Raw genomic sequence first — 18185 nt, 5'->3', positions numbered from 1 at the left:
GCAGCGTGCGCGGCGATGCAGGCACCTGCAATCCAACTATCCTTTTTCTAGAGCCTGTATTATGGTCGGCGTGGAGCCGGCTGGGTCCGACGTCGAGCAGAAGAGAGAGTACGAGCAGGCGAACACCCGCTGCAGCTATTGGTTGAGCAGCGGGGCCCACCACGATCCCGTCCGTCTCACAGCCAGCAGCCGGCGAAACCTATTAGTCTTAGTCTTGCTCTTAATCTTTACTGGCAAAGAGGCATGTGCCACGTGGAAAAGCAACCAAATCACAGCAATCTCATTAAGGCTAGAATGGTAAAAGTAAAAATAAAATCCATACCCTTTGATTTGTGCAATGATTGTCTAAGAGCAAGTATTACGATGGATGAATAGCTGGCTTATATCTACGTAGAGGAGAGACAAATAAAGAGAGAGAAGAGAACGGGCGACTCGTCATGCGCCGGCCGTAGTGGGCGAAGAGGCGCTCTGCATGTTCCGATTGGCTGACCAACAAACTTTGCATTTAATACCAACTAGATATGGTATAAGGTTATATTCTTTATTTTTTATTATAACTTTGTGCTTTTTAAGCTATGAGTAAAAATTATATTTTTTACATGTAATTAACGAGGTGATCCGCGCATTCGCACGACTAGTATTGATATTCTAAATATATCTTATATTTTATATTTAATTATTATTCATAAACTTAAATCTTTCTCATCACATGCTACTTGCTTCAGTAATCAAGAGTGCTTCTCTATTGCTAGTGCAGCGGTGCTTCCTTTTGCCTACATCTTTCTTTGTCAGTGATGTGGCCGAATGACAACCGCACAGACCTAATTATGTCACGACTGCCTATCTTCTCGATCTTATCTACTACCATTCATTGTAGTAGTAGTATGTTTCTTATCTGCCAGCCCTTACAGTAATGTTGTCCACTGCTCAGTTCAACAGACTCAGTTGTTCTTTTGCTAGTTTTCCTACTTTATGATCATATTGGTTGTCTGTTGCTACTATATTTAATTCAGTCGTCTGTTGCATGGCGTCATGCCTCCATGGCCTAGTTTCTTTTTGGGAACAATCAATCCGAATTTCTTGCTTTTTGGAAGCCAACAAATCTCCATAGTGCAGAGAACAGAATTCCGTTTAGAATTTCAGCAACCTATGTTCATGTTCAAGTCTGATAAGCTTACTATACCAGTCATGGCCTGATCGATATTGTTCTGGTTCCTGATCTGCTTGTGGTGTTAATTTTTTTGAGCTTGTGGTGTTAATTGTGAGGTGCGGTAGTGTCTTGCAGCAATATCGACAACAAACCTTTAGAGTAATGTCAAGGACCCTCCCTCAGCAAGGATAGGGATGCAGGAGGATTGCGAAAAAAATTAGGTTTGATGTGCAGTGTGTGGCCTTGTGCTTGCATTGGATTTGCGGACATGCACATTCAAACATCACCAGTAGGTAGTAGGTGATGGATAGTCTCCAGACTAGACGGAGGATGAAGAAGCTTGCGACACGGTACTTCCTTTGCTCTTAGCCTCCAACTCTGTGATCCTCATCGCTGACCCAACTTTGGTCACCCTTTCATCATGATCACTGCAGACCAGGTGGTAGTTTAATATAGTGCAAAGTCTAGAATTATCTTGCTTATTTTGACTAATAATAATATAATCGTGAAGATGCATTTGGGATTTTGGTAATATAATAAGATATACGTGTGGTAAAACATGTGAATTGTTTGTGCAGCTTGTATCCTGTAGGTATGCACGATATGTAGCTTGATATGCAAAACGATGGATATATTTATATTTATAAATAGAAATATATTTTAATGGTAACCTTGGGTAATTTATAAACATGTATATGTATATTTTAGTCTAGTTTTTTCATAATAGCAACGGTGGATAATTTTAATTTTTTTCCCGATTAACGTGGAAATTTCTAGGCGTGGAGGCTCTGTTTAATCACCGCAAAAGAAGCTAATGCTCAGACCCTGGAGCCGGACCTTGGACAATGAGGCGGTTGCGGAGCAGATGGGGCCAGACACACCCTGGTCATCAACATGAGCGCAGTTCTTGATGTTCACTGCCTGCAGCTTAGCACAGCACCGCCCGATCACCTTGAGACCCTCGTTGGCAACACCGGAGCATGCCTCGATGGTCAACGACTTCAGCTCCGGGCAACCCTGAGCGACGGCGATGAGGCCCTCCGTGACCAGCGGGCAGCCAGTGATGTCCAGACGCTCCAGCGCGTGGCACTCGGTGGCGATCTAGCGAGCCCAGCATCGATCACCTGCGGAACATCCCCCGCGTCCAGCGACGGCTCCTCCCTCCGCTTCTGCCGCTTGGGCGCCGCGGCCGTCACGGGCTTGTCGGCCGCCGCCGCGAACACGCGCTTCCGCGACCGGACACCGGAATAGAAATATATTTTAATGATAATGGTGGGTAATTTATAAATATATATAGGTATTTTAGTCTAATTTTTTTGTAATGGCAGTGATGGGTAATTTTAATTTTTCTTTTTTTTCAATTAATGTGAGAATTTCTAGGCCTTGAGAGCGAATGTGGAGGCTCCGTTTGTTGGCCAAATAATAAGATAACTAGGTGGGCCACTCGCGCATTTGCGCGGCTAGATATGTTATAAGGTTATATTCTTTATTTTTTATTGCAACTTTGTTCTTTTTAAGCTATGAGTAAAAACTATATTTTTACATGTAATTAGCGAGGTGACCCGCGCATTCGCACGGCTAGTATTGATATTCTAAATATATCTTATATTTTATATTTAATTATTACTCATAAACTTAAATCTTTCTCATCACATACTACTTGCTTCAGTAATTAAGAGTGCTTCTCTGCTGCTAGTGTAGTGGTGCTTCCTTTTGCCTACATCTTTCTTTGTCAGTGATGTGGCCGAATGACAACCGCACAGCCCTAATTATGTCACGACTGTCTATCTTCTCGATCTTATCTACTACCATTCGTTGTAGTAGTAGTATCATATTTCTTATCTGCCAGCCCTTGCAGTAATACTGTTCACTGCTCAGTTCAACAGACTCGGTTGTTCTTTTGCTAGTTTTCCTACTTTATGATCATATTGGTTGTCTGTTGCTACTATATTTAATTTCGTCGTCTGTTGCATGGCGTCATGCCTCCATGGTCTAGTTTCTTTTTGAGAACAATCAATCCAAATTTATTGCTTTTTGAAAGCCAACAAATCTCCAAAGTGCAGAGCGCAAAATTCCGTTCAGAATTTCAGCAACCTATGTTCATATTCAAGTCTAATGAGCTTACTATACCAATTATGACCTGATCGATATTGTTCTGGTTCCTGATCTGCTTGTGGTGTTAATTTTTTTGAGCTTGTGGTGTTAATTGTGAGGTGCGGTAGTGTCTTGCAGCAATGTCGGCAACAAACCTTTAGAGTGGTGTCAAGGACCCTCCCTCAGCAAGGATAGGGATGCAGGAGGATTGCGAAAAAGATTAGGTTTGATGTGCAGTGTGTGGCCTTGTGCTTGCATTGGATTTGCGGACATGCACATTCAAACATCACCAGTAGGTAGTAGGTGATGGGTAGTCTCCAGACTAGACGGAGGATGAAGAAGCTTGCGGCGCGGTACTTCCTTTGCTCTTAGCCTCCAACTCTGTGATCCTCATCGCTGACCCAACTTTGGTCACCCTTTCATCATGATCACTGCAGACCAGGTGGTAGTTTAATATAGTGCAAAGTCTAGAATTATCTTGCTTATTTTGACTAATAATAATATAATCGTGAAGATGCATTTGGGATTTTGGTAATATAATAAGATATATGTGTGGTAAAACATGTGAATTGTTTGTGCAGCTTGTATCCTGTAGGTATGCACGATATGTAGCTTGATATGCAAAACGATGGATAGATTTATATTTATAAATAGAAATATATTTTAATGGTAACCTTGCGTAATTTATAAACATGAATATGGATATTTTAGTCTAGTTTTTTCATAATAGCAACGGTGGATAATTTTAATTTTTTTCCCGATTAACGTGGAAATTTCTAGGCGTGGAGGCTCTGTTTAATCACCGCAAAAGAAGCTAATGCTCAGACCCTGGAGCCGGACCTTGGACAATGAGGCGGTTGCGGAGCAGATGGGGCCAGACACACCCTGGTCATCAACATGAGCGCAGTTCTTGATGTTCACTGCCTGCAGCTTAGCACAGCACCGCCCGATCGCCTTGAGACCCTCGTTGGCAACACCGGAGCATGCCTCGATGGTCAACGACTTCAGCTCCGGGCAACCCTGAGCGACGGCGATGAGGCCCTCCGTGACCAGCGGGCAGCCAGTGATGTCCAGACGCTCCAGCGCGTGGCACTCGGTGGCGATCTAGCGAGCCCAGCATCGATCACCTGCGGAACATCCCCCGCGTCCAGCGACGGCTCCTCCCTCCGCTTCTGCCGCTTGGGCGCCGCGGCCGTCACGGGCTTGTCGGCCGCCGCCGCGAACACGCGCTTCCGCGACCGGACACCGGAATAGAAATATATTTTAATGATAATGGTGGGTAATTTATAAATATATATAGGTATTTTAGTCTAATTTTTTTGTAATGGCAGTGATGGGTAATTTTAATTTTTCTTTTTTTTCAATTAATGTGAGAATTTCTAGGCCTTGAGAGCGAATGTGGAGGCTCCGTTTGTTGGCCAAATAATAAGATAACTAGGTGGGCCACTCGCGCATTTGCGCGGCTAGATATGTTATAAGGTTATATTCTTTATTTTTTATTGTAACTTTGTTCTTTTTAAGCTATGAGTAAAAACTATATTTTTACATGTAATTAGCGAGGTGACCCGCGCATTCGCACGGCTAGTATTGATATTCTAAATATATCTTATATTTTATATTTAATTATTACTCATAAACTTAAATCTTTCTCATCACATACTACTTGCTTCAGTAATTAAGAGTGCTTCTCTGCTGCTAGTGTAGTGGTGCTTCCTTTTGCCTACATCTTTCTTTGTCAGTGATGTGGCCGAATGACAACCGCACAGCCCTAATTATGTCACGACTGTCTATCTTCTCGATCTTATCTACTACCATTCGTTGTAGTAGTAGTATCATATTTCTTATCTGCCAGCCCTTGCAGTAATACTGTTCACTGCTCAGTTCAACAGACTCGGTTGTTCTTTTGCTAGTTTTCCTACTTTATGATCATATTGGTTGTCTGTTGCTACTATATTTAATTTCGTCGTCTGTTGCATGGCGTCATGCCTCCATGGTCTAGTTTCTTTTTGAGAACAATCAATCCAAATTTATTGCTTTTTGGAAGCCAACAAATCTCCAAAGTGCAGAGCGCAAAATTCCGTTCAGAATTTCAGCAACCTATGTTCATATTCAAGTCTAATGAGCTTACTATACCAATTATGACCTGATCGATATTGTTCTGGTTCCTGATCTGCTTGTGGTGTTAATTTTTTTGAGCTTGTGGTGTTAATTGTGAGGTGCGGTAGTGTCTTGCAGCAATGTCGGCAACAAACCTTTAGAGTGGTGTCAAGGACCCTCCCTCAGCAAGGATAGGGATGCAGGAGGATTGCGAAAAAGATTAGGTTTGATGTGCAGTGTGTGGCCTTGTGCTTGCATTGGATTTGCGGACATGCACATTCAAACATCACCAGTAGGTAGTAGGTGATGGGTAGTCTCCAGACTAGACGGAGGATGAAGAAGCTTGCGGCGCGGTACTTCCTTTGCTCTTAGCCTCCAACTCTGTGATCCTCATCGCTGACCCAACTTTGGTCACCCTTTCATCATGATCACTGCAGACCAGGTGGTAGTTTAATATAGTGCAAAGTCTAGAATTATCTTGCTTATTTTGACTAATAATAATATAATCGTGAAGATGCATTTGGGATTTTGGTAATATAATAAGATATACGTGTGGTAAAACATGTGAATTGTTTGTGCAGCTTGTATTCTGTAGGTATGCACGATATGTAGCTTGATATGCAAAACGATGGATAGATTTATATTTATAAATAGAAATATATTTTAATGGTAACCTTGGGTAATTTATAAACATGTATATAGATATTTTAGTCTAGTTTTTTCATAATAGCAACGGTGGATAATTTTAATTTTTTTCCCGATTAACGTGGAAATTTCTAGGCGTGGAGGCTCTGTTTAATCACCGCAAAAGAAGCTAATGCTCAGACCCTGGAGCCGGACCTTGGACAATGAGGCGGTTGCGGAGCAGATGGGGCCAGACACACCCTGGTCATCAACATGAGCGCAGTTCTTGATGTTCACTGCCTGCAGCTTAGCACAGCACCGCCCGATCGCCTTGAGACCCTCGTTGGCAACACCGGAGCATGCCTCGATGGTCAACGACTTCAGCTCCGGGCAACCCTGAGCGACGGCGATGAGGCCCTCCGTGACCAGCGGGCAGCCAGTGATGTCCAGACCAAGGTTAACCTAACCGGTGGGAACCGCTCCGGTTTGACCGGTTACCGGTCAAACCGGTCCGGTCCGGTTCCGGTTTCGGCCGGTACCCAACCGGCCAAAATTCAAATTTTAAATTTGAATTTAAAAAATGAAAAATTCTCAAAAAATTGCTAAAAATACTTCAAGGTGTGATGAATCTAATGGTGTCAAATTTTCTCAAAAATTCATTCATTTAGTATAGTTTGTGGGAATTTAAAGTTAAATCAAAAAAGAAAAAGAAAAAAAATGGGCCGGCCCATGAAGGCCCACCGATCAAACCGGTCAAACCGGCCGGTAAACCGGTCAAACCGGCCGGTAAACCGGTTGCACGGGAGCTTTTGAATTTCAAACCGGTCAAACCGACCGGTAAACCGGTAAAACCGGCCGGTAAACCGGTCAAACCGGCCGATAAACCGATCGAAACCGGTTGCATGGGAGTTTTTGAATTTATTTGAATTTGGATTTGAATTCAACCGGTTTCCACCGGTTACCGGCCTAACCGGTCCGGTAAACCGGTACCGGAGGGCGGCGGTTAGGCCGGTCCGGTCGGATTTTAAAACCCTGGTCCAGACGCTCCAGCGCGTGGCACTAGGTGGCGATCTAGCGAGCCCAGCATGCTCACCTGCGGAGAAATATATTTTAATAATATTGGTGGGTAATTTATAAACATATATATGTGTATTTTAGTTTAAAATTTTCGTAATGGCAGTGGTGAGTAATTTTTTTTTTTTCGATTAACGTGAGGATTTCTAGATTTTGGCTCGGTACTTCATTCACCATGAGATTCCGATACTGCCTAAATACAATGCCCAAATTTAAAAGAAATAGTAAAAAAATTGGAAAAGAAAGAGCTAGCTCCCGGTTCCAGATAGTTCATGTTAATTTGATAATGTGATTTACCTGGTCTAAAATGTTTATTTCTTCTCAATGGTCTCAGTGTTGCTCTCCAAGGATTGTATTTACATTTCTTCTCAATGGTCTCAGTGTTGCTCTCCAAGGATTATATTTACCTCTTTATAGGCAAAGCTCCTGGCACACGACAACTCCTACGAGCTACAGGAATATGTACAGTCAGGCAACAACGAGGTTCTACTACATCTTGGTCAGTAATGCCTTCTCAATGGCAAGAGTACTCAGCTGCCTTGTGTGGGCCTTGCTAGAGATGTATGAATTCACTGACCTGCAACACTTTTTTTTATCTTTATAAACCAACTAGTACTACTACTAAAAAAAATTGCTTCCTCGCCACAAAATATTACCTTTACCTCAGTCAAAACAAAACAAGAAAAAAAACAATGGAGGACTTTATTGCTTGCAATCTTATGCTTATGCTGGCATTAAGCAGCACGCCCAGATTTGTCGATGGACTTAATGATACAATCTGTATCTAGAAGTAACAGCGAATAAACTGGGAAATGAAATCTTGGCATCTTTTCCCGCACCGTGGCCCAATCATTGAGTCTTGACGGCGCTCTTCAAGCTTGGGAACAGGCTGAAGATGAATAAGGAAGACACTGGATTAGTTCGAGTACGTATGAATATACCCTTAAAAAAAGAGTACGCATGAATATGTGGTCAATGTCCAGGTAGAGAAATGTTAATCTCTGGTTAAAAACTTGCAGTAATTTGTCACGCATACAGTCTCAAATGAGATTCGAGGTTTTTTGAAAGGAAATGAGATCGAAAATATATCCCAATCATGTACCCTAAAACTGGCGTTGTTGAATTCGTAATCAAAAGTATTTTGCTAGCAGCAACCTGGATTTAGAGATATTGACTTTCATGGTGCTTAAAAAGCAACGGTCAAAGGCTCAAACCTCAACGTGGATTGCAAACGAGCCTACTCGATGCTGGCGCGAACAGATTAAGCGGTCATTCAGTGCAAGGAATAAAATAGACTCACCAGCTGTCTTGAGGAAGCGCGTCGACGATGCACGGGCGGTAAGGAACCACGCCCTCGAGGCGGTCACCATCACCCGGCGAGCGGCGACATCACACGGCCCAGGTACTGCACCTTGCCGCTGCCGAGATCGTACGCCACGACGTGGAACGCGCGCCGGCGGCGAGGAAGATCACCTCCTTGTCCGGGTGGCAACCCAGGACCGAGAACGGGGACGGCGCACCGGCCCCGACGTCGAGCAGCTCGTGCTCGCCGACCTCCATGTCGAGCAGGCTGGCGTCGTCCCAGTTCCACGACCGTCGCCCGGAGCACCCATCTCCCGCGCCACCATCGGCAGCGGCTTCTTCGCCGTCCTCGTCGGAGAACCACACACACTTGCCGCCGCCGCGGCCAGTGGGTTCCTCCGCCGCGAGCGGGACGCAATTGGACGGCGCGTGGTGGAGCAGGTCCAGCATCCGCGCGTGCGCGGCGAGGTCCGTGTCGTGCGTCAGCGTCCACTCCAGCAGCGGCCCACCGCCGTCGCTCGCCGATTCGCGCAGCGCCCATGCTCTGACCCGGAGCGCGTCGACGCTGGCGTACCGCAGCAGCACCCCGCCCTCGGTGCTCGGGAAGATCGAGTCTACGGGGAGGCTCGACAAGACGTGCCCTGCGGCGTAGCGCTCTCCGTGCCCGGCGCCGGCGTCGGCCGGGAGTTTGACCATGTCGTAGGTCCCCTCCGACGAGCTGCGGAGCACCACCAGGATGCGCTTCTCGCAGTGCGCGTAGAGCGCGCCGCGCCAGTACACGGCCGACCGCCACGTCCGCACCCACGGGTCGCCCACCGCGCTCCGCCGGCGCCGCCGCATCACCCCGTCGTAGAGGCGGGGCGGGGCGCACCGGCCCGGCGCGAGTAGCCTCTTCGTCCACCGCTTGGTCGCCGACGAGAACACGAGCAAAGGCAGCAGCTTCTCCTCCTCGCCAGGCATCGACTCTTTCCCAAACGATTCCGGCACGAACATGCCCAGCGTCGCGCGCCCCTGCCTGGGAGCCTCGCCGGGGAGACCGGCGTCGCCGTTGCCCTGCCGAGGCGGCGGCACCGGGAGGAGGAGCACCTCGTAGTCCAGCGACACCGCCGGGTCGAATGCGAGGAACAGGCCCTCGTGCCCGCGCGGCCACCACGTCGGCGGGGGCGGCAGGCGCGCCAACCGCTCCGTGGTCGGGTTGCACACGAAGCCCGCCGCCCTGGGCACGTCCTGGAAGCAGAGCACGAGGCCGTTGCACTGGTGCCGCGCGGCGGCGTGCGCGGCCCGCAGGAAGGCGAGCCTGTCGGGCGCGGGAGCCCGCGAGGCCGGCGGGGGAAAGAAGCAGGGGCGGGCGCTCCTCCACGGCTTGACGCGGGCGACGGATAAGAAGCCCGGGAACGAGCGCGGGGGCAGCGCGTGCGGCAGGAGGAGGCCGCGGCCGCCGACGAGGGCGCGCCAGAGCGCGCACACGCACCGGCACCTGGCGAGGGAGTGCCCGCGGAGGCGGCGCAGGACCTCGTCAGCGAGGATGTCGCCGGGGAGGGCGTCGATGCCGGCGCCGGCCGTCGAGGACGGCCGCTGGATTTCGCCGCGGGACACGTGTCCGCGCGACCACGGCGCGCCCGTGCGCCTCCCGTTCCGCTCGCGGACGTGCATGTGCGTGGGACCTGCCGCATGCGGATGCTCCGGTTGGATGGACATCGAGCCCAGCGGTGAATCCTCGCTCCGGCTTGCAAAGGCGTTAGGCGTAAGCCTCGCCGTCAGGATTAGTAGCAACGGACGGATGGGATCGACTTCGACTTGGACACCACGCTACCACTGGAGACCGGTCGAGACCAAAGCGCGTACGAATCACCTCATCCGCCGGGACGAGTCGTGCCGGGTTGACATCAGCCTCGTGTCGTCCGGCAAACGAGGCGAGCCATCAATTCGATCAACACAAGTCCGATCGAGTCGTCACGTCACTGCAAGACGAAGGCGCAGCACAGTGTCTTGGCTCATGAAACGGCCCAACCCATAAACAAACTCGGCTCATACCGGCTACTCGGCCCAGCCCACGACGCACGCACACCACCGCACCGCCCTCGCCACACCTGCAGGCGGCAGCTGGCACCAACCCTATAAAAGCGGCCTTCTTCCCCACTCGCACCAGCTTTCTCCATCCAGAGCCTTCCTCCCTACCCAGCGCCGAGCCCTCCGCCCTCAAACCCTAGCGAGCGAGAGGCCCCCGCCCCCCACCGCCACCCATGGAGCGCCCCCTCCGCAGCCTCGCGCTGCTGCTCGGCCTCCTCGCCGTGGCCGCGGCGGCCGCCACGAGGGCCGGGGCGCAGCTGGCGTGCGAGCCCTCCAACCTCGCCACCCAGATCACGCTCTTCTGCATGCCCGACATGCCCACGGCGCCCTGCTGCGAGCCGGTCGTCGCCTCCGTCGACCTCGGAGGCGGCGTCCCCTGCCTCTGCCGCGTCGCCGCCCAGCCGCAGCTCGTCCTCGCCCGCCTCAACGCCTCCCACCTCCTCGCGCTCTACACCGCCTGCGGGGGGCTGCGCACCGGGGGCGCCCACCTCGCCGCCGCCTGCCAAGGTGCGTCTCTCTTTCTCTCTCTAGATCTGCTTGTGCGCGTGTGTTTGGAGAGACGGTGGTTTTGCGAGAGATGGGTGCGTGTGTTCTGCTGCTTTCTGGTCTGGCTCTGGAGCTGTTCGCGGTCGCGCTTTTCGGTGATGGTGTTTCATTCGTTGCGAGTTCTCGTCTACCGCAGTGGCGATGGACACGTACGTCCTGTTCCTGTTTGTTCGAACGTTTTTGCTTCGTTTTCCTCTCTTCCGGATTTTGGCTGTGTTTTCGGGTCACATGAGCGCTACTAGTATTTGGGGCATATTTCGGGTCAGATGTACCCGTGGCTCCGTATGCGCTCGCGTTTCCTGATCTCTCTGTGCCATGCCTTTCGTTTTGGTTTGGAAGCGAGCTCTCTGGGTTTCGAGGCGTTCGTTTCGATCTGTGTGGGTTCCTGATCAGTTCATGTCTCGCATCGATCTGTTCAACTGCTCGAAAGGAGACTAGAAATGCTGCGTTTCCTTTTTGCTTTTTCACCGCGACCGCTTCGCTTTTGCGTTTTTGTCTGCTTGTTCCGGCTGCCTGAAAAGGGTTGTTGCGTTTGAGCCTTCAGTTCTGATTTCTGAACAGAGAGAGAAACCGCCCTCTGGCCTCTGCAGCAGACAGCTGCACAGCCTGCAGCAGCGCTGCAGCCTCTCAGGCAAGACCGGCCCGTTTCAGTTTCTCCTGCCCGTTTGGTTTCTTGGCCCTCACGAAATGGCGCCGGGGCGCGCGCATGCCTTTTCTACCGAAAGACGATACTGCCCCTGCAATAAATATCTCATGCTTTTTTAGTGGAAATATTTTCTGTTGTTTACCTTTTGAATCTACGCATTATCGCAAAGTTTTGGACTAACGCCGTTAACCTCTCCTGTCCTCTTGCATGCAGGCCCGTCACCCCCCGCCACCGTCCCCGTCCCCGTCCCCGTCATCGCCCCGCTGCCCCCCGCGCCTCGCCACAAGCTGCCTGCACGTACGAACCCGCGCGCACCCGCTCTGCTCCTGCTACTTTCCGCTTTAACTTTTCGCGTGCTCTGTTTGATCGACGCGAGACATGAACTGATGCATGTGGTTTCTGCGTGTTTTTGTTGTGTTGTTGCGCAGACGGCGAGGCCCCTCCCCCTCCGCCGACGAGCGAGATGCCGTCGCCGCCTCCCCAGCAGCAGCCCGGTGGAACCGCCGCCCACGGCAAGGCCATCCCCGCCAGCCCGGCCGCCGCATCCTCGCCGCTGGCGCCGGCCGCCGCGCCCACCCCGCCGACCTCCGGCTCCGACAAGAGGCGCCGCCACTCGACCTCCTCGCTCGTCTTCATCGTCCTCTTCATCATCGTCGCCCTCGACTGATGAGCCAGCGGCGCCTCCCCGGCCGGGCCGCCAACCATCGCCGGTGCCTGACTTGAGGTCGTAGCGGCAGCAGCAAGTAGTACTACGTACTCGTCTTCTCGATTTTGCTTCAGCAGTAGTAGAGTAGTAACATTATCGGTAGCAGTAGTAGTGCCCTCTACGCAGTTCTGTTGCATCTTAGTAGTATCATTTGGGACTTCATCGGTGGAATCGCCAGAAGGGCGGACGTGATGGTTGTTCTAGCAGTAGCAGTAGTAGTACCCGTATGGTGATACCTGCAGTATGTTCTTCGTTCGTGTGCCTCCTCGGTCGCGTGTTTCTGCTGGGCGTCCACCGTGTCTTGATCGATCACTTGCCTGGGTGAAGTGACTCGAACAGAGGGCCACTGTGGTGGCCGGGGAGGAGAACACTGCCTTTTTCTTTTTTTTGTTACTCTTGTCTATGAAGTTGAACTATGCTTTGAATCTGATGAATGGTGATGGAATCTCAAATGGTTTGGCACTCTGGTCTGCCTTGTTAATTTTGCTTGCTGGTCTTGAGTTGCCGTGATATTTTGGTGTGCCTGATCATGCACGCTTCAGTGCTTCACCAACTAAAAAGAAGCTACTAATAAACGCGTTTCTCTCTATCAAATTAATAACTACGCAGAAAACAGTAGGATCACACTGCTCCAATCCGTGTTTTTGCCGTGTTTCCATACTCGCATCTGCATGTCGATCGAACGAAGTGCTGGTTCTCTCGTTGTATATGGGTTTCGATCGAACGAAGTGCTGTTTCCGATCTGTGTGGGCTTTTAGCCTTGCATGGCTCATGGGCCTCGTTTTCTGCTTTTATAACCGCACGTCCGCACCAGACGAGAAGCCGCAGAGTCTCTGGCTGTTGCTAGTTTATTTGCATGTCAATTTGTCATGCATGGAGTCCAGTGTCTGTTCTTTGCAACTAACCAATTATTCTGATTATTTTTTATCTTTTCCGAATGAACAGAGCGAAAGGCTGCTGGCTGGTTCGCGTGCGGCAGCGGTGGCAGCGCCGGGCACCGAGAACCGCGATGCGCCCATCTTCCCTCTCGATAGGGAGGTCTGCTTCCAACTTTTTTTTCCCCCGAAGTGCTTCCAACTGATGACAACGAGTCTTCAGTTCATGCTTCCCACGGATCGATTTCAGTAAGGATTTTGCTTCTGTCCTTAGTTAATGGCAGTTTTTTAGAATGGTGAACAGGTGATGATTCAGGTGGCGCAGCCTGTGTCTACCTCAGCGCTTATCGGGATATGCACGTGCTTCGTCCTATCCGTGCAGGCAATCAACGAGAAGACAGAGGCCCACGTGGCGCTGGTTATGAACTCGATTCTCTTTGCATACTTTCCGATCGGCTTGGCAGGTCTGCTAGTATCGGCTGCCGTCAAAACGAACCCCCAACTCGTCGGGATGAGCTCCGGATTCCTCCTCGCGGACTTCATGATCCCCTTGCTGATTGGTGCTGTGGTGATGGTCGTAAAGTCCGACGGAGATGCGTGGACAGTGGCGGCGGTCGCGGTGGTCACGGTGGTCATACTGGCGATCACTGTTTTCGCTTGGTCTAGGTTGTGCTGCTACCCAAAGGTGCATATGGATATTGTTTGGTCTAGTTTCGGGTTCATGTAACCACTATATTCGATTTGTTTGGATGCAACTTGTAGATTAATTGTTTCTGCTACTTAACAGTTTCTCCACTGCAGTCGTGGTAACAACAACGATTCTCATGCTGCTGATGACGCTACCAACGGATCAGTAAGTATCATACTCTGTGATTTTCCCATTGACTTTGCTTCATACATCTCTGCACCTGCTGACTCTGGTATCTCTACTCTCTAGTGCCCAGCATGCGGCGGCCCTCTCACCAGCCAGACGCACAGATCTCCTATCCAGTCAGCAGAAGGGGAGAACCAGGTCTTTATAATCCGCGTTACTTTAGTTTTTGGTTGGAATTGCTTAGCATGAGGCTGCTCATTGTCTGATCACTTATGTGGTATGCGTCGTGTGCATTTGCAGTGCGGCACCTGCGGTGGCGTTTCCCAGTCGTCTGATGTCTGAACGCATGGGAATAAGTGAAGCGTCCTCCAGTATGTCGTCTTGGCTCTATGGCAGCAGTAGAGTAGTATCATCAGTTATAGAACCTGTAGTAGTGTTGCATCTTAGTAGTATCATTGGTACTTGATCGGTGGAATCGCCAGAAGGGCGGACGTGGTGGTTGTTCTAGCAGTAGCAGTAGTAGTACCCGTATGATGATACCTGCAGTATGTTCTTCGTTCGTGTGCCTCCTCGGTCGCGTGTTTCTGCTGGGCGTCCACCGTGTCTTGATCGATCACTTGCCTGGGTGAAGTGACTCGAACAAGAGGGCCAATGTGGTGGCCGGGGAGAACACTGCCTTTTCTTTTTTTTTTGTTACTCTTGTCTATACAGTTGAACTATCTGATGAATGGTGATGGAATCTCAAATGTTTTGGTACTCTGGTGTGCCTTGTTAATTTTGCTTGCTGGTCTTGAGTTACCGTGATATTTTGTTGTGCCTGATCATGGTTCTGTAGGAGTAGACAATTTACATGCAAGTTATTGTTGGTTTTATCCGTTAAAAATGGTGTCTAGTTCTCTAATGGTTCACCCGCATGATGCTACTGCCTGTGGTTTCTGTTTGCGTTCGTGTGACTCTGCTGCGTTGTTTCTGCTTGCATCAACCGTGTCTTGATCGATCAGTTGCTTGGGTGAAGTGACTCAAACAAGAGAATCCAATGTGGTTGAGGCGAACACTACCTTTTTGGTTAATCCTGTCTCTGTAGTTGAACTATGTTTTCAGTCTGATGAATGGTGACGGAATCTTGGGTGGTATGGTCTGCCTTGTTAGTTTTCCTTGCTGATGATGAAAAACTTGGATGGGTGTGACATATTTGCTTTACTCTGCTGTTTCTGGTCCTTTTTTTAAGAGACTGTTTCTGTTGCTGTTTCTGGTCTTGGGTTGCTGTGATATTGTAGTGGAAGATTTCTACCTGAAATATTTGTGTGATCATTGTTATGTAGGAGGAGATGATTTACATGCAAGTTATTGCGTACATGTTGCTTAGTTCTTTAGGAGTAGCTTAATATTCCTGAGTGACTTTATTGGTGTATTTGTGGTGGACTGGTAATTGACTAATGGTTGTTGCCTATAGCTATGATATTGTCAGTATGAATCTCATATAGTATCATCTAAAATTTTGGAGTCTGAAAACCAAAATCTATTGTCTTCAACTAATCGCTGCTTAAGATTTAACTTTGCTGGCTGATGATAAGTTGGTGCTCACTGTGGTGTAGGAATTGCTTAATTTTAATGCATATTATTGTGTTAGTCAAGCTCCAAGTTTTTCTATAAGGTGTCTTGATTATGTCCGTAGGAATAATATGGCTCTGCATAATGGGACTGTGTTGGTGATGGCTGCTTTATCAGTAATGATCATAGCCAGGCCTACTTGTGAATCTGTCAGTTTCAGTCACATATGCGGATTGCCGAGTCCAATCTGAACTGCCTGTTTGAGAATTGAGACAGTCACTAATTTGAGGAAGCACGGCACCTCTTTCATGCCCTGTTCATCTACATTCAGGAGTCCAAACCATGTATGATGCAGTGCGACACCTGTCGGCATTGGGTGAAGCTGTTACCAAGATCACTAGACATTCTAACAGTCGCATTTCTAGTTCTGCACTTTCGAGTTTTTTGCTGTGTGTGAGCAGAGTATACTGCAACTGCTGCAATGATCAAGATGTGTTAGGGGTGGTTTATACTTGAACGGATGTACGCACTTGTCGAATTTAAGTTTGACTAGCTCCATGCTCATGCGTTGCTACCGGTCAAATAAATTCTCTCCATGACCACCAATTTTCATCGTATGAATATTTATCGCAACATCATGTAACAATAGATGCATATACTTTACCTTAAACGGTACAAATTATTGTTCTCAATAATAAAGGAGCGACAACTGGAAAATATGAAAGTAGAGCAAATGTTCTTTTTCTACCGCTGGATCAAGTAATGGGCGGCGCAACGTCATCATCTTCCTACAGCTTGACCTTGGCGTGCTGTCAGCGACAGCCTCCTTGCTGCCACATTGCATTGCTTCTCAGTTGTCACAATCATTTCCCAACACTTATGTCACACCACCTGCGATAGAGCCACCATGGGGTCAGAAAACAGGCAGGCAGGTCCTCAGGAACTGAATTTCTTATGCTAACACTACCAAACTTGCTTGTTCCCCTGATGCCACTTTATGTTGTGTCTAAAATGATTTAACGCACCAAGGCATAATATACCCTACAAATTAAAAGCTTTTTAATGCACGTGAAATATGGATGATGCAAAAGCGATTAACTGATCAGAATCTTGTGTGTTTGCATCACTCACTTAGTCAAAGGTATACAGGTGAGAGTTTTCATAAAAGCTACCAGACATTGCCTGAATCAGAAAACCCATGATGATGAACAACAATCAGCAACACAACAGAACACAGATAAATTCTGATGAATTGAACAGAAACAGTAAGTATATCACACCACAATATTAAAAAAACTAACTCTTACAGCACGACATGTTTTGGTTAGCAGCATTATTCACCTTTGTGGTGCTCAAAATGCATAAATATGAATTTCCTTAGGCCTGCTACTATAGATATTGAGTCAATTCTAATACATATATAAAATGATTCCTCAACAGTAGCTCTGCCTCAGCCCATTTTATACTTGGGCAAATGATCACTACCACAGAAGAAAATAGGCACCTGCCAAAGCAAAAGCAATATGTATGCAACATGAATCAAAACAAAAGAAATGAGTACTGGGTTGTGTGACTATCCAGGCACAACTCACTGTATGAAACTGCTTGAGCTTTTAGCAAGGAGCTTGCTCAAAATCCCAGTAACTACGCCTATCGGTTAAAAAATTGATGCTAATGCTGACACCAAATAAGAGTTTGGTAAAGGATAGATGCTGAAGATGTGAAGCCGAACACAAACCTGACCAGCACCAGCAGCACTCTAGGAGGACGTGGCCAAATACGTTCACAAAACTCCACCACTTTGGTGCATCATCAGCAAACTTTGTTAGAATATCCTCCAAAAAAGTAATATAATGCTACTGCAGGAATTGATCCTTCAGGTAGTAATGGAGCTTCATTTAGAAAATAATCATTCACAATAACTTACTGCATTTGAGCAATCTATGGGATGATCCAGGCATCACGCGCTAGGAAAGAATCAGTGAAACATCATATAGATGGCTAAAATTGTGCAATGGACAACCCAATCCTTAGTAAAACAATATGGTTAAACTGAGCATCAAGCTAAAGTAAAATAACTGAGTGTCAATTTGAAGTCAAATAACTAAGCATCTAAATATTTACGTAGTACATTAGTGCATACAGTTGCTACCACTGATTGATCAAATTGATAGGGCGCCATGGCACAAGCATCAATTGGCCACGTTGAAATATTTGCATAGGCCATACAGTACGTGGCTAGCACGATTTGTCATGGTGCTATTACAGGGACAGGCATGGAAGTATGCAGCTTCTGCAGACTGCAGGTTGATCAAGAAAAAGAAAGACGAACTGATATAAAGAGGAAGACATCAAAGATTCTGGCCAGTTGAAAATGAAACATTGTGTAAAAGTAGTAGTCATGGATCAGGATGCTGGCCGATTGAAAACAACACATGCTATATTAAAATGGATGCTGAATTGCTTATCAAGGTAGTACAATTTTGCTAGTATAGTTTCAATCAAACAGGCGGGCGCGAGGGGGGGGGGGGGGGGGTGTTGGTGGAGGAGGGGGATTGACAGAAATGAACCAATGGAGGAACAAACAGAGATGATAATGCAGCATAGGCTCTTACTCAAGTAATCAATATGGACAA

The 18185-nt window shown here is 48.2% G+C and overlaps 1 protein-coding gene and 1 long non-coding RNA gene across 2 annotated transcripts; both read left to right on the top strand.

Moving 5' to 3' along the window:
• The first annotated feature begins 10516 nt into the window (after positions 1-10516).
• Positions 10517-12790, top strand: LOC120683737 (predicted GPI-anchored protein 58). The gene is made up of 3 exons (XM_039965822.1): positions 10517-10918; positions 11817-11900; positions 12032-12790. Exons 1-3 carry the CDS (start codon positions 10585-10587, stop codon positions 12268-12270), a joined length of 657 nt encoding a protein of 218 aa, XP_039821756.1. The 5' UTR covers positions 10517-10584; the 3' UTR covers positions 12271-12790.
• A 1331-nt stretch (positions 12791-14121) lies between these two features.
• On the top strand, positions 14122-14754 carry LOC120681889. Its single transcript, XR_005678125.1, has 2 exons — positions 14122-14196; positions 14299-14754. It is a non-coding gene; the product is annotated as an uncharacterized LOC120681889 (long non-coding RNA).
• Positions 14755-18185: the final 3431 nt, after the last annotated feature.

The sequence above is a fragment of the Panicum virgatum genome, chromosome 7N (assembly GCF_016808335.1).
Source record: "Panicum virgatum strain AP13 chromosome 7N, P.virgatum_v5, whole genome shotgun sequence".
In the NCBI taxonomy this organism is placed as follows: Eukaryota; Viridiplantae; Streptophyta; class Magnoliopsida; order Poales; family Poaceae; genus Panicum; species Panicum virgatum.
This window is presented reverse-complemented; position numbering and strand designations above follow the sequence as displayed.

Coding starts and splice junctions, on each gene's coding strand:
- LOC120683737 (XM_039965822.1), top strand. CDS start 10,585: ATGGAGCGCCCCCTCCGCAGCCTCGCGCTGCTGCTCGGCCTCCTCGCC. Junction 10,919..11,816: donor CCTCGCCGCCGCCTGCCAAG/GTGCGTCTCTCT, acceptor TCTTGCATGCAG/GCCCGTCACCCCCCGCCACC. Junction 11,901..12,031: donor TCGCCACAAGCTGCCTGCAC/GTACGAACCCGC, acceptor GTTGTTGCGCAG/ACGGCGAGGCCCCTCCCCCT.